We start from the raw sequence: 17,089 nt of genomic DNA, 5'->3' as shown, positions 1-17,089 counted from the left end.
TCCCGGTGGAGGATAGCTGTGCTTTTTCAGATCCAATGGATAAAAAATTAGAGGGTTACCTTAAGAAAATGTTTGTTCAACAAGGTTTTATATTGCAACCCCTTGCATGCATTGCGCCGATCACGGCTGCAGCGGCATTCTGGATTGAGTCTCTGGAAGAGAACATTGGTTCAGCTACTCTGGACGACATTACGGACAGGCTTAGAGTCCTTAAACTAGCTAATTCATTCATTTCGGAGGCCGTAGTACATCTTACTAAACTTACGGCGAAGAATTCAGGATTCGCCATTCAGGCACGCAGGGCGCTGTGGCTAAAATCCTGGTCAGCTGATGTTACTTCTAAGTCTAAATTGCTTAATATACCTTTCAAAGGGCAGACCTTATTCGGGCCCGGGTTGAAAGAGATTATCGCTGACATTACAGGAGGTAAAGGCCATGCCCTGCCTCAGGACAAAGCCAAAGCCAAAACTAGACAGTCTAATTTTCGTTCCTTTCGTAATTTCAAAGCAGGAGCAGCATCAACTTCCTCTGCACCAAAACAGGAAGGAGCTGTTGCTCGCTACAGACAAGGCTGGAAACCTAACCAGTCCTGGAACAAGGGCAAGCAGACTAGGAAACCTGCTGCTGCCCCTAAAACAGCATGAATTGAGGGCCCCCGATCCGGGATCGGATCTAGTGGGGGGCAGACTTTCTCTCTTCGCCCAGGCTTGGGTAAGAGATGTTCAGGATCCCTGGGCGCTAGAGATAATATCTCAGGGATACCTTCTGGACTTCAAATACTCTCCTCCAAGAGAGAGATTTCATCTGTCAAGATTGTCAACAATCCAGACAAAGAAAGAGGCGTTTCTACGCTGCGTACAAGAGCTCTTGTTAATGGGAGTAATCCATCCAGTTCCACGATCGGAACAGGGACAGGGGTTTTACTCAAATCTGTTTGTGGTTCCCAAAAAAGAGGGAACTTTCAGACCAATCCTGGACTTAAAGATCCTAAACAAATTCCTAAGAGTTCCATCGTTCAAGATGGAGACTATTCGGGGGGGGGGGGGGGCGGAGCCAACTTTGAAGCAAGACGGTCGCATATCTCCACAGCTCTGAACATATACTTTAAAAAATTCAGCTTTGCGGCCGTCTATGACCTCTTATTAACTCCTTTGCCTTCTAGAGAGAACCAGAAACTGTAGCTGCTTTCAGCAACGAATTTTAGTGGGAAAAATTCTACTAAACCGGACCTCCATAATCTAAGCGCGCTCTGCGCTGAATACGCGACCTGAGGTAGCCATTTTACGGCCTAAGCAGCACATTCAACAGGGAGCTACAGACTATCACGTCTACTCTCTAACTCAAAGATCTACTATCCTGACAAGATATGGAGGATGCGAAGCACATTTTGGGGCAGATGCACGCCCTTTTAGACAGGTGTGGAGACGTGTTAGGATGCCAAGTCGCAATGGAGCACCGACAGACAGTTGCAGCGCTAGCAGTACATGCTGCTCATTCACGCACTTGTCATGAAGCCCCGAAGTTTGGGGAAGTTCAGGGATCGCAAAATCCGACATCCCCTCTGCATCAAGTACGGATCTCCTTAGAAGGGACACGCACAGCAGCAGCACTTTACATAACAGTAAAGGATTTAGGCACCAAAACTTCTGTCATTGAGAACCTGCGCTCCCCATGCGAAGTTGGCCGAGCATATGCATTATTAGAGGAGGCAGACCACAGTACTGTGCCGAAAGGATATTCTCGGCCAGTGTCAGAGCCACTTCCACAGGGTCCACGACTACTACCACCCTGCATCCAGCAAGGGCCATTAAAAGGTAAAGTTCAGCATCACGAACACACTCAAGTACCTCCTCACATGATACTGCAGCCGGACATAGATGTCATGATCCCTAGAGGCATTGGATAAAGGGTCAGTTTTAAAGTATACCAAGTCCATCATATTTATTGGGAACCTCTGAGCATCTCTGACTATGGTGGCGGCGTGTTTGACTATTTCTGAATTGTCCATCATGAGTTAACACTTATATCTGCCCTGTTCATTATTAGGAATTATAGCAGCTACTTATTGGGGACTTCAGTCATGGCCATCCTAATCTTATGCATGTGGAAGGACTTTGTTTGCAAATTGTCATTTCAATTTTCATAGTTGCTTGTCTTATTATTTTGTTTAACCCCTTGTTATTGTTTGACCCTGAACATATTTTTTAGATGCACTGCTGCCTGTATTACTCTTGAGTTTTTTATTACAGCATATCTGCTCCCTATCAGAAGCTCATTTTGCTCAATTATTATTGCCCCTAGAGTGGACACAAGTTCATATAGTTCTACATCCTTCTGTTCACCTCATAAACAGAACTCTTGCTCTATAGAATTGGGACTCCTCAAGTTAATATGCTAAGGTCACATCCTTTGATTGCAGCTTAAATAGGCACCCTGATTATCAAAGTTTCTTGCTGAATCGTTCAACTATGTTTTATGCATGCTAACTGGATTGTTTCATGGGATGTTGATAATGTTTATATACTGTGTTATATCATATTTATAGGCTCCTTTTTGTTTGTACTCACTGTGAGATTTAAAGCATTTCAATGTTTCACTATATAGCTTTCCCAAATTTTGCAAGCTCTCCTACTGTATGTATATTCATTGTGCCTGGGCGCAATTTGTGTGCGTGGCTCCTTGCCGCCAGCGGCCGAGTCGGCGGGATGTCATAATAACAAATCAGATAACCTTTTCGAAATATTTATACTAGAGTATATACCTAGGAATGCTTTAATCATACTGTTAACAAAAGCCTTTGCTATGCTCTGATCCCAATCACCTCAGGTTGCCCCACCTCCTAGCGCAGGCCGGACCTGCATTCATATCTAGCTGCACAGCGTCTTACCTCCATAATTATTACGAGTATTATACGGCTCTTTATATTGGTTCCATATTTAATTCCTAGGTTTTAGTATGTGGACTATAGCTACCATTTATGCCCACCTAGTCCTCCCCACAAATATAAAATCTTGTTTTATTGCAAATAATATACTCCTTGCTAGGATACAGCGCTTTCTCACAATATTCCTCTCAATTTAGTTTCCTCATCCTAACTGTTGTATGGTTGGCTATTAATGTGTACACCTCATTTTTCAAATTCCCACCTCCCCCCCCCCCCCACTACTCCCATCACCCCCCTATAATATACCTCCCTATGTGGGAGATCTCACTACGCGGTTTATCTTGTGCATACCGCACCCTAGATATTTTACCATACTTACATATCAAAACCTATACTATTTTCCTATTTGCAGCCTCTCATTTTACCGCAGATTTGACTTTTTTCCCCTCAGCTAGAATATTAAAAATGATTGGCTTTCTTTCTTACATATGGAATCACAGATTAAAAATTAAAAGTTACAAAAAAAAAAAAAAAAAAAAAAAAAATGGAGACTATTCGGACAATTTTACCTATGATCCAAGAGGGTCAGTACATGACCACTGTAGATTTAAAAGATGCTTACCTTCACATACCGATTCACAAAGATCATTATCGGTACCTAAGGTTTGCCTTCCTAGACAGGCATTACCAGTTTGTGGCTCTTCCATTCGGATTGGCTACAGCTCCAAGAATCTTCACAAAGGTTCTGGGTGCTCTTCTGGCGGTACTAAGACCGCGGGGAATCTCGGTAGCTCCATACCTAGACGACATTCTGATACAAGCTTCAAGCTTTCAAACTGCCAAGTCTCATACAGAGTTAGTGCTGGCATTTCTAAGGTCACATTGATGGAAGGTGAACGAAAAGAAAAGTTCACTCGTTCCACTCACAAGAGTTCCCTTCCTGGGGACTCTTATAGATTCTGTAGAAATGAAGATTTACCTGACAGAGGACAGGCTAACAAGACTTCAAAGTGCTTGCCGCACCCTTCATTCCATTCAACACCCGTCAGTGGCTCAATGCATGGAGGTAATCGGCTTAATGGTAGCGGCAATGGACATAGTACCCTTTGCACGCTTACACCTCAGACCACTGCAACTGTGCATGCTAAGTCAGTGGAATGGGGATTACTCAGACTTATCCCCTTCTCTGAATCTGGATCAAGAGACCAGAAATTCTCTTCTATGGTGGCTTTCTCGGCCACATCTGTCCAGGGGGATGCCATTCAGCAGACCAGACTGGACAATTGTAACAACAGACGCCAGCCTTCTAGGTTGGGGTGCCGTCTGGAATTCTCTGAAGGCTCAGGGACAATGGAGTCAGGAGGAGAGTCTCCTGCCAATAAACATTCTGGAATTGAGAGCAGTTCTCAATGCCCTCCTGGCTTGGCCCCAGTTGACAACTCGGGGGTTCATCAGGTTTCAGTCGGACAACATCACGACTGTAGCTTACATCAACCATCAGGGAGGGACAAGAAGCTCCCTAGCTATGATGGAAGTATCAAAGATAATTCGCTGGGCAGAGTCTCACTCTTGCCACCTGTCAGCAATCCACATCCCGGGAGTGGAGAACTGGGAGGCGGATTTCTTAAGTCGTCAGACTTTTCATCCGGGGGAGTGGGAACTTCATCCGGAGGTCTTTGCCCAAATACTTCGACGTTGGGGCAAACCAGAGATAGATCTCATGGCGTCTCGACAGAACGCCAAGCTTCCTCGTTACGGGTCCAGATCCAGGGATCCAGGAGCAGTCCTGATAGATGCTCTGACAGCACCTTGGGACTTCAGGATGGCTTACGTGTTTCCACCCTTCCCGTTACTTCCTCGATTGATTGCCAGAATCAAACAAGAGAGAGCATCAGTGATTCTAATAGCACCTGCGTGGCCACGCAGGACTTGGTATGCAGACCTGGTGGACTTGTCATCCTGTCCACCTTGGTCTCTACCTCTGAAACAGGACCTTCTGATACAGGGTCCCTTCAAACATCAAAATCTAACTTCTCTGAAGCTGACTGCTTGGAAATTGAACGCTTGATTTTATCAAGACGTGGGTTTTCTGAGTCAGTTATTGATACCTTAATACAGGCTAGGAAACCTGTTACCAGAAAGATTTACCATAAGATATGGCGTAAATACCTATATTGGTGTGAATCCAAAGGTTACTCTTGGAGTAAGGTTAGGATTCCTAGGATATTGTCTTTTCTACAAGAAGGTTTAGAAAAGGGTTTATCTGCTAGTTCATTAAAGGGACAGATCTCAGCTCTGTCCATTCTGTTACACAAACGTCTGTCAGAAGTTCCTGACGTCCAGGCTTTTTGTCAGGCTTTGGCCAGGATTAAGCCTGTGTTTAAAACTGTTGCTCCACCATGGAGTTTAAACCTTGTTCTTAATGTTTTACAGGGCGTTCCGTTTGAACCCCTTCATTCCATTGATATAAAGTTGTTATCTTGGAAAGTTCTATTTTTAATGGCTATTTCCTCGGCTCGAAGAGTCTCTGAATTATCAGCCTTACATTGTGATTCTCCTTATTTGATTTTTCATTCGGATAAGGTAGTCCTGCGTACTAAACCTGGGTTCTTACCTAAGGTAGTTACTAACAGGAATATCAATCAAGAGATTGTTGTTCCTTCTTTATGCCCAAATCCTTCTTCAAAGAAGGAACGTCTACTGCACAACCTGGATGTAGTCCGTGCTCTAAAATTTTACTTACAGGCAACTAAGGAATTTCGACAAACGTCTTCTCTGTTTGTCATTTACTCTGGGCAGAGGAGAGGTCAAAAAGCTTCCGCTACCTCTCTTTCTTTTTGGCTTCGTAGCATAATTCGTTTAGCTTATGAGACTGCTGGACAGCAGCCTCCTGAAATAATTACAGCTCATTCTACTAGAGCTGTGGCTTCCACTTGGGCCTTCAAGAATGAGGCCTCTGTTGAACAGATTTGCAAGGCTGCAACTTGGTCTTCGCTTCATACTTTTTCCAAATTTTACAAATTTGACACTTTTGCTTCATCGGAGGCTATTTTTGGGAGAAAGGTTCTTCAGGCAGTGGTTCCTTCTGTATAAAGAGCCTGCCTATCCCTCCCGTCATCCGTGTACTTTTGCTTTGGTATTGGTATCCCAGAAGTAATGATGACCCGTGGACTGATCACACTTAACAGAAGAAAACATAATTTATGCTTACCTGATAAATTCCTTTCTTCTGTAGTGTGATCAGTCCACGGCCCGCCCTGTTTTTAAGGCAGGTAAATATTTTTTAATTTATACTCCAGTCACCACTTCACCCTTGGCTTTTCCTTTCTCGTTGGTCCTTGGTCGAATGACTGGGAGTGACGTAGAGGGGAGGAGCTATATGCAGCTCTGCTGGGTGAATCCTCTTGCACTTCCTGTTGGGGAGGAGTAATATCCCAGAAGTAATGATGACCCGTGGACTGATCACACTACAGAAGAAAGGAATTTATCAGGTAAGCATAAATTATGTTATCTTGCAAAGTTGTTTTATCTTCTCTTATTTATTGATTTATGGTTAATTCAATTTTGAGATTTATATCCCTTTAGTAAACGTAAATAAATATAAACTTAGGTAAAGTGTCGTTCTAGTCAAAATTAAACTTTCATGATTCAGATAGGGCATGCAATTTTAAACAGCTTTCAAATGTACTTTTATCATCAAATTTGCTTTGTTCTCTTGGTATTCTTTATTGAAAGCTAAACCTAGGTAGGCTCATATGCTAATTTCTAAGCCCTTGAAGGCCGCCTCTTAACTCAATCTATTTTAACAGTTTTTCACAGCTAGACAGCACTAGTTCATGCGTGTCATGTAGGTAACATTGTGCTCACTCCTGTGGAGTTACTTATAAGTCAGTACTGATTGGCTAAAATGCAAGTCTGTCAAAAGAACTGAGATAAGGGGGCAGTCTGCAGAGGCTTAGATACAAGGTAATTACAGAGGCAAAAAGTATATTAATATAAAAACGTGTTGGTTATGCAAACCTTGGGAATTGGTAATAAACGGATTATCTATCTTTTCCATCTTAACATGAGGAGAGCCCACGGCTTCATTCCTTACTTGTGGGAATACAGAACCTGGTCACCAGGAGGAGGCAAAGACACCCCAGCCAAAGGCTTAAATACCTCCCCCACTCCCCTCACCCCCTAGTCATTCATTGCCTTTCGTCACAGGAGGATGGCAGAGAAGTGTTGGAAGATTCGTAGTAGTCTCTTATGGAGGGTAGTACTCTTGGCTATGGGACTGGAGTTTTAAGTAGTCTTGTCAGCCTCTCAGTGAGAGCATTTACGAATGTTATGGTCTGGAGATGCAGGGAGAGTCTTTCCGCAAAACCATCCAAACTCATATTAACAACTCCTAAGCAATCAGTGTTGACGAGTTTCACTGCCTGCTTCTATAACTCAAGTCCATATCAGGTGTGATGCTACAAGACTGTTAAACTTGAGAGGCTGTGTGTCTGTTCCACGACGAAGATTCTGGTAAGATCGTTTCATTTTATCTCATATGATAACGTAAGAAGACAGGGTCACAGTGTGACTCCTTTATCTGTATGGAATCAAGGGTTAAAATCTACATTTTTATCTGGATCAGCACTTCCAGTTTGTAGCTCTTCCCTTCGGTCTGGCTACTGCTCCAAGAGTCTTTACGAAGGTTCTGGGGGCTCTTCTCGCGGTTGGAGATCCAGAGGCATTGCAGTAGCACCTTATTTGGACAACATTCTGGTCCAAGCTCCATCCTGCCGGTTGGCAGAACACTATTGGAGAGCTCTTCTTCTTCAATCTCATGGATGGAAGATAAACTTAGGAAAAAGTTCTCTGGTTCCCAGTACCAGAGTGGAGTTCCTGGGCACTATAATAGATTCCATATCCATGAAGATATTTCTTACAGACCAGAGACGTTGCAAAATTACTTCCAGTTGTCTTGTCCTCCAGACCTCCTCAAGGCCATTGTGGCCCAGTGTATGGAGGTGATTGGGCTCATGGTGTCCAGCATAGATATTCCATTTGCCAGGTTCCATCTCATACCTCTACAGATTTGCATGCTGAGGCAATGGAATGGCGATCTATCCCAACAGATTTCTCTGGACAGCCGATCAAGATAATCGCTCTCTTGGTGGCTTGTCCAGATCGCCTGTCCCAGGGGACATCCTTTTTGAGACCATCCTGGGAGATTGTGACTACGAATGCAAGTCTATCAGGATGGGGAGCCGTTTGGGGTGCCAGGAAGGCACAGGGCCGATGGACTCGGGAGGAATCTTTTCTCCCGATCAACATTCTGGAGCGATCTTCAACGCTCTAAGGGCTTGGCCTCTTCTGGGTTCGTCCCAGTTTATCAGATTCCAATCGGACAACATTGGCTTACATCAACCATCAGGGGGGAACGAGAAGCTCCCTAGCCATGAGGGAAGTATCTCGGATTCTGGATTGGGCGGAGGCCCACAACTGTTGGCTGTCAGCGATCCACATCCGGGTGTGGACAACTGGGAAGCGGACTTTCTCAGCAGACAATCGTTTCATCTGGGGGAATGGTCTCTCCATCCCGAGGTGTTTGTGAAAATTTGCAACAAATGGGGGACGCCGGAGATAGATCTAATGGCGTCCAGACTCAATACCAAGCTACCCAGATACGGGTTGCGGTTCAGGGATTCCCAGGTAGAGCTGATGAATGCCTTAGCAGTGCCTTGGGGGCTCAACCTAGTTTTCATTTTTCCACCGTTGTCACTTCTACCTCGGGTAGTGGCCCGCATCAAGCAGGAGCAAGCCTCAACTATTCTAATTGCTCATTCGTGGCCGCGCAGGATGTGGTTTGCGGACCTGGTTGGGATGTCATCATCTCCTCCATGGAGGTTACCCTGTCACAGGGATCTGCTGGAGCAGGGTTCTTTTGTTCACCAAAATCTAGATTCTCTGAGGCTGACTGCGTGGAGACTGAACGCTTAGTCCTAGCCAAGAGAGGTTTTTTGAAAAAGTGATCAATAATCTTATTCAGGCCAGAAAGCGGGTCACCTGTCGCATCTACCATAAGGTGTGGAGGACCTACTTATTCTGGTGTGAAGAACTTGGATTCCCCTGGCATAAGGCCAGGGTATCCAAGATTCTGTCCTTTCTTCAAGATGGGTTGGAGAAGGGACTTGCTGCTAGTTCCTTAAAGGGACAAATTTCAGCTCTATCGGTATTACTACACAAGAGGCTCGCTGAGCTTCCTGATATTCAGTCTTTTGTTCAGGCTCTGTTTAGAATCAGGCCTGTATTTAGACATTCCGCTCCTCCTTGGAGTTTAAATTTGGTTCTTAAGGTTTTGCAGAGAGCTCCATTGGAGCCCATGCATTCGGTTGACATTAAGTTACTGTATTGGAAGGTTCTTTTTCTATTGGCTATTGCTTCGGCACGCAGAGTCTCTGAGATGGCGGCCTTAAAATGTGAGCCTCCTTACCTAGTCTTTCATGCTGATAAGGCTGTTCTTCGCACTGGGTTGGTTTCTCCCTAAGGTTGTGTCTGATCACAACATCAATCAGGAGATTGTGGTTCCTTCTTTGTGTCCTAATCCTTCTTTGAAGGAAAGACTACTTCATAATTTGTTTGTTGTCTATTCTGGGAAGCGCAAAGGGCACAAAGTCTCTTCCACTTCCCTATCTTTTGGGTTGAGGAGCATCATCCTCAGAGGATAACGGCTTATTCAACTAGAGCTGTGGCTTCTTCTTGGGCCTTCAAAAATGAGGCCTCTATGGAGCAGATTTGTAGGGCGGCTACCTGTTCCTCCTTACATACTTTTTCAAAATTTTACAAATTTGAAGTTTTTGCTTCTGCTTAAGCAGCTTTTGGGAGAAAGGTTTTACAGGCTGTGGTGCCCTCAGAATAGGGTCCGCCTCTCTTTTTACCCTCCCATTTTCATTCAGTGTCCTCTAGAGCTTGGGTATATGTTTCCCACAAGTAAGGAATGAAGCTGTGGACTCTCCATATATATTAAGATGGAAAACATAAATTATGCTTACCAGATAATTTCCTTTCTTTCTGTATGAGGAGAGTCCACGGCCCCTGCCCGTTTTGCTCCGTTTAGCGGACCTAAATTTTTGTTATTCTTCTGGCACCTTTTATACCCTGATATTTCTCCTACTGTTCCTTGTTCCCTCTGCAGAATGACTGGGGGATGAGGGGAGTGGGGGAGGTATTTAAGCCTTTGGCTGGGGTGTCTTTGCCTCCTCCTGGTGGCCAGGTTCTGTATTCCCACAAGTAAGGAATAAAGCCGTGGACTCTCCTCATACAGATGGAAAGGAAATTATCTGGTAAGCATAATATATGCTTTTAAACAATAAAAATCTAGTAGACTGTCCCTTTAATGAATTAAACTTAACTAATTAATTAATTTAAGAATAATTATGATAAATTTACCCCATCATTAATTAGTTAAAGAACAACAAATACCCACTGATGATAAAAATATAACATAACAGGTTGTTAAAGGACCAATACACCTTTTTAGGGTTAACCACAACCCTGTAGATCTAATGATTCATCATTAAAGTCCGTGGGGAATTTCTGTAAATTAATAATTTGATGATTAGCTTTTCTAAAAGATTGTGATCAACCCCATAGTTAGATAGGTACTTGTATTTAGAAAAAGTGCACATACAAACCTGTAAAAAAACCTAGGACAGGAATGGTTGACTGGCATCCCATGGGCCACATGCGGCCCTCTGCTCTAGTTTTTGTGGACCCTGAAAAAAAGCAGAAGTTAGAATGTGCAACATATTTTTTGGCACCAGGAAAAAGTGGAGCTAAAAATACCTGTATGTGCCTTGCAGACTTCTGGTAGGTGGGTGGGTGGACAAGGTGGCCACAAAAAACAAACCCTTTGAAGAGAACAGTAGACAGAGGGCGCTTTCAACCTTACCTAAATCTGGTCCTGTGCCACAGAACATAGTGCATTTAATAGCCATACATTTATATGTGGTCCTTAAGGCTTCTATAATATTGATCTGCTGACTTTCACTGGTCTAGAAGGCTGAACAATGATCATGGAAATAAAAAGATTTAAAAAGTTTAAAGTCTCAAAATATTGCAACTAGTCCAAATATTGATGTTGCCAGTTACCTTTTTGCAATGATAGTGTCAGTTTCAATTAGCCTTTGCGAAGCTTAGCTTCAAAACAGAGAAATGATGTGTGCCGATAATATTGTTACTGATTTGCTGTTTGCTTGAACTGTTTTACAGTTTTTTCCATGGAGAACTTCAGAAATGCCTTCAGGACCCTGACTTGCTATCCCAGCTTTTCATAAAACATGTGAGTTATCATATGCACAGCCATGGAGTGAGTTGCTTCCGTTTAAGAACCCTTAGTTCCTTGACTTCTCAGAGCTATGACTTTTCCCTCTTTTACTTGGGGTGCAAATTATGGTTTCTGCAACAAATAACTTAGGTTTCTAATTGAAGTGGGGTAATTTTTAGTCTTCCTTTGGTGTGTTTACAGATTCCCCTTAGTAAAATAGTATCTCTAATTTGTGATAGGAACATTTCTGCTAATGATGACTAAGGAATAGATGAAGCTGCAATCAAAGCTTTTTTCAGCTTTATGGAGCAGGTTCACATAAGCAAGTTTGCTGCCACATTTTTAACAAGAGGAAACTGCTTCTTTAACCTCTCTGCCATATCAGAGGCGACAAGATCAGTGACCCGGACACTTGCTTGTTCAGGGTGATTGACATGCCCTGATCTAGTGCAGTTGGTTGCGCCGTAGCAAGGGGTGGCATTGCACAACAAACCTCTTGTGCACTGTTACATTTTGGATGCAACATTGCATGTGTATATTGAAGGCAGACAGGTTCCCTACTTGCGAACCTGTCTGTCTGAAAGGATTGTATAATTTTGCCCTAACACTTGATTATCTGTGTATTTAAGCAATATTGTCAGAGAATAAAACACCCATGTATAAAACAGAAAGCCATGTGACTAAATTACAAAGAAAGCAAATATTGCAACATGTCACACTGAATTTTCCGACTGTATAACTTGTAGACTATTGATATATGATCTTTTATATTGTATTGGTCTTCAGCAATAACAAACTACTTTTTTCTAGGAGAGAAGATTGCATATGTATGTAATATACTGCCAAAACAAGCCCCGCTCAGAGTATGTGGTAGCTGAATATGATTCATATTTTGAGGTAAGCTAAGAACATTTTCCCCATGTACTAATATACTACTAATACATTAGCCTGTGCGGGGTGATCATTGTGTTTGTGTCTATGCTATGAATTATGCACGGTGTATGTATATATGTGCATGGTTCTTGTGCCTCTCTTGTATATCTCATGTACTAATATACTACTAATACATTAACCTGTGCGGGGTGATCATTGTGTTTGTGTCTATGCTATGAATTATGCACGGTGTATGTATATATGTGCATGGTTCTTGTGCCTCTCTTGTATATCTCATGTACTAATATACTACTAATACATTAGCCTGTGCTGGGTGATCATTGTGTTTGTGTCTATGCTATGAATTATGCACGGTGTATGTATATATGTGCATGGTTCTTGTGCCTCTCTTGTATATCTCATGTACTAATATACTACTAATACATTAGTCTGTGCTGGGTGATCATTGTGTTTGTGTCTATGCTATGAATTATGCACAGTGTATGTATATATGTGCATGGTTCTTGTGCCTCTCTTGTATATCTCATGTACTAATATACTACTAATACATTAACCTGTGCGGGGTGATCATTGTGTTTGTGTCTATGCTATGAATTATGCACGGTGTATGTATATATGTGCATGGTTCTTGTGCCTCTCTTGTATATCTCATGTACTAATATACTACTAATACATTAGCCTGTGCGGGTGATCATTGTGTTTGTGTCTATGCTATGAATTATGCACGGTGTATGTATATATGTGCATGGTTCTTGTGCCTCTCTTGTATATCTCATGTACTAATATACTACTAATACATTAGCCTGTGCGGGGTGATCATTGTGTTTGTGTCTATGCTATGAATTATGCACGGTGTATGTATATATGTGCATGGTTCTTGTGCCTCTCTTGTATATCTCATGTACTAATATACTACTAATACATTAACCTGTGCGGGGTGATCATTGTGTTTGTGTCTATGCTATGAATTATGCACGGTGTATGTATATATGTGCATGGTTCTTGTGCCTCTCTTGTATATCTCATGTACTAATATACTACTAATACATTAGCCTGTGCGGGTGATCATTGTGTTTGTGTCTATGCTATGAATTATGCACGGTGTATGTATATATGTGCATGGTTCTTGTGCCTCTCTTGTATATCTCATGTACTAATATACTACTAATACATTAGCCTGTGCGGGGTGATCATTGTGTTTGTGTCTATGCTATGAATTATGCACGGTGTATGTATATATGTGCATGGTTCTTGTGCCTCTCTTGTATATATCATGTACTAATATACTACTAATACATTAGCCTGTGCGGGGTAATCATTGTGTTTGTGTCTATGCTATGAATTATGCACGGTGTATGTATATATGTGCATGGTTCTTGTGCCTCTCTTGTATATCTCATGTACTAATATACTACTAATACATTAGCCTGTGCAGGGTGATCATTGTGTTTGTGTCTATGCTATGAATTATGCACGGTGTATGTATATATGTGCATGGTTCTTGTGCCTCTCTTGTATATCTCATGTACTTATATACTACTAATACATTAGCCTGTGCAGGGTGATCATTGTGTTTGTGTCTATGCTATGAATTATGCACAGTGTATGTATATATGTGCATGGTTCTTGTGCCTCTCTTGTATATCTCATGTACTTATATACTACTAATACATTAGCCTGTGCTGGGTGATCATTGTGTTTGTGTCTATGCTATGAATTATGCACGGTGTATGTATATATGTGCATGGTTCTTGTGCCTCTCTTGTATATCTCATGTACTAATATACTACTAATACATTAGCCTGTGCTGGGTGATCATTGTGTTTGTGTCTATGCTATGAATTATGCACGGTGTATGTATATATGTGCATGGTTCTTGTGCCTCTCTTGTATATCTCATGTACTAATATACTACTAATACATTAGCCTGTGCTGGGTGATCATTGTGTTTGTGTCTATGCTATGAATTATGCACGGTGTATGTATATATGTGCATGGTTCTTGTGCCTCTCTTGTATTGGGTAAGCATTGCTTATAAATGCATGAAAACTGTGTTTGCACCTAAGCTTCTGTGCTTGTTGCATATGTTTTATGTGTGCATGATCATTTTGCTTTTGTCTCTTGTGTGGGGTGAGCAATGCTTATGTGTGTGCATGAACACTTTGTTTATGCCTAAGCTTCTGTGCTTGTTCTGTACTATGCACATAAGCACTGCTGTGTGTGTGCATAAGCACTGCGTGTGTACCTCTATTGTGTGAGATGTGCATTGCATATGTGAGTACTGTTGTATGTGTGCATAAGCACTGAATGTGTGCCTATTTTGTGAGATGTGCATTGCATATGTGAGTACTGGTGTATGTGTGCATAAGCACTGCATGTGTGCCTCTATTGTGTGCGATGTGCATTGCATATGTGAGTACTGTTGTATGTGTGCATAAGCACTGTGTGTGTGCCTCTGTTGTGTGAGATGAGTACTGTTGTATGTGTGCATGAGCACTGTATGTGTGTCACTATTGTATGATATGAGCATTGCATATGTGAGTACTGTTGTATGTGTGCATAAGCAGTGCATGTGTGCCTCTATTGTGTGAGATACAAAAGAAAGAGGCGAGGGAGATAAAGAAAGAATCCAAGGATTAGAGTTTCAGAACTGCACACTTTGTTGTGATTTGGGGTTATGAATTCAGAAAATCAACTTAGATATTACCTCAATGGGTTGCATGAGTTAAGCCCATACTGAGTCCAAACCAAAGCAATTGCAGCAAGTTTAGTTTGCCAAGCATCTTAACAACTACAACTGTAACTCTGTTGTGGTCAGATGAGACAAAAATGTATACCTTTGGGTATGTACACCATAATAAAGAACACATTTATATAACTGTCTCACTTTCTCTGCATTTAGGAAGTGAAACAGGAGATTAACCAGAGATTGACTCTCAGTGACTTCCTTATTAAGCCAATCCAGAGGATAACAAAGTATCAGTTGCTGCTCAAGGTGAGTGTGTACAAAATTGTCAGCTGTCTACTAAGGTTACTGTGTGAAAATTGGTGGGCTGTCTACCCTGATTATTGAGCAAAAATAGTCAGTGGGTTGTGTACCAGGGTTAGTGTACAGAAAACAGTCAGTGGGTTGAGTACCAGGGTTAGTGTACAGAGAACAGTCAGTGGGATGTTTACCACGGTTAGTGTGCAGAAAACAGTCAGTGGGATGTGTACCAGGGTTAGTGTACAGAGAACAGTCAGTGGGATGTTTACCAGGGTTAGTGTGCAGAAAACAGTCAGTGGGATGTTTACCAGGATTAGTGTACATAAAACAGTCACTGGGTTGTGTACCAGGGTTAGTGTACAGAGAACAGTCAGTGGGATGTTTACCAGGGCTAGTGTACAGAGAACAGTCAGTGGGATGTTTACCAGGGTTAGTGTACAGAGAACAGTCAGTGGGATGTTTACAAGGGTTAGTATACAGAGAACAGTCAGTGGGATGTTTAATAGGGGTTAGTGTACAGAGAACAGTCAGTGGACTGTGTACCAAGGTTAGTATACAGAAAACAGTCAGTGGGCTGTGTTCTAAGGTTAGTGTACAGAGAACAGTCAGTGGGCTTTGTAAAATGGTTAGTGTACAGAAAACAGTCAGTGGGCTGTGTACTAAGGTTAGTGTACAGAAAACAGTCAGTGGGCAGTCTACCAAGGTTAGTGTACAGAGAACAGTCAGTGGGCTTTGTACTAAGGTTATTGTACAGAGAACAGTCAGTGGGCTGTGTACAAAGGTTAGTGTACAGAGAACAGTCAGTGGGCTATGTACTAAGGTTAGTGTACAGAGAACAGTCAGTGGGCTGTGTACTAAGGTTATTGTACAGAGAACAGTCAGTGGGCTATGTACTAAGGTTAGTGTACAGAGAACAGTGAGTAGGCTATGTACTAAGGTTAGTGTACAGAGAACAGTCAGTGGGCTATGTACTAAGGTTAGTGTACAGAGAACAGTCAGTGGGCTGTGTACTGAGGTTAGTGTCAGTGGGCCATCTATTAAAGTTAGTGTAGAAAAAAATACTTTGTGGAATGTCTGTCAAGATGAGCATGTGTAAATTGCTATATTGCTGTCTACCTAATAGATTAAAAACTGGAGTTATCCTGGATTTTCTGTTCACACCTTTATTAAAACAGTCAGTGAGCTATGTACTAAGGTTAGTGTACAGAAAACAGTCAGTGGGCTGTGTACTAAGGTTAGTGTACAGAGGACAGTCAGTGGGCTGTGTACAAAGGTTAGTGTACAGAGAACAGCCAGTGGGCTATGTACTAAGGTTAGTATACAGAAAACAGTCAGTGGGCTGTGTTCTAAGGTTAGTGTACATAGAACAGTCAGTGGGCTTTGTAAAAAGGTTAGTGTACAGAAAACAGTCAGTGGCAGTCTACCAAGGTTAGTGTACAGAGAACAGTCAGTGGGCTTTGTACTAAGGTTATTGTACAGAGAACAGTCAGTGGGCTGTGTACAAAGGTTAGTGTACAGAGACCAGTCAGTGGGCTATGTACTAAGGTTAGTGTACAGAGAACAGTCAGTGGGCTGTGGACTAAGGTTGTTGTACAGAGAACAGTCAGTGGGCTGTGTACAAAGGTTAGTGTACAGAGAACAGTCAGTGGGCTGTGTACAAAGGTTAGTGTACAGAGAACAGTCAGTGGGCTGTGTACAAAGGTTAGTGTACAGAGAACAGTCAGTGGGCTGTGTACTAAGGTTAGTGTACAGAGAACAGTCAGTGGGCTGTGTACTAAGGTTAGTGTACAGAGAACAGTCAGTGGGCTGTGTACTAAGGTTAGTGTGCAGAGAACAGTGAGTGGGCTATGTACTAAGGTTATAGTGTACAGAGAACAGTCAGTGGTCTGTGTACTAAGGTTAGTGTACAGAGAACAGTCAGTGGGCTGTGTACTGAGGTTAGTGTACAGAGAACAGTGAATGGGCTATGTACTAAGGTTATAGTGTACAGAGAACAGTCAGTGGGCTGTGTACTAAGGTTAGT

General features: G+C 42.4%; 1 protein-coding gene across 3 annotated transcripts in view; it reads left to right on the top strand.

Annotated features, from left to right (window-relative positions):
• Positions 1 to 17,089, top strand: part of KALRN (kalirin RhoGEF kinase) — a 731,621-nt gene that overhangs the window by 519,220 nt on the left and 195,312 nt on the right. For all 3 annotated transcript variants that reach the window (XM_053698064.1, XM_053698061.1, XM_053698062.1), the window contains 3 exons: positions 11,132 to 11,201; positions 11,997 to 12,083; positions 14,983 to 15,075. In XM_053698064.1, the coding sequence (XP_053554039.1) occupies positions 11,132 to 11,201; positions 11,997 to 12,083; positions 14,983 to 15,075 (250 nt within the window). The remainder of the gene's footprint in view (positions 1 to 11,131; positions 11,202 to 11,996; positions 12,084 to 14,982; positions 15,076 to 17,089) is intronic.

The sequence above is a fragment of the Bombina bombina genome, chromosome 1 (assembly GCF_027579735.1).
Source record: "Bombina bombina isolate aBomBom1 chromosome 1, aBomBom1.pri, whole genome shotgun sequence".
NCBI classification, from domain to species: domain Eukaryota; kingdom Metazoa; phylum Chordata; class Amphibia; order Anura; family Bombinatoridae; genus Bombina; species Bombina bombina.
Note: the sequence above shows the minus strand (reverse complement) of the source record. Positions and strands in the feature narration are given on the sequence as shown.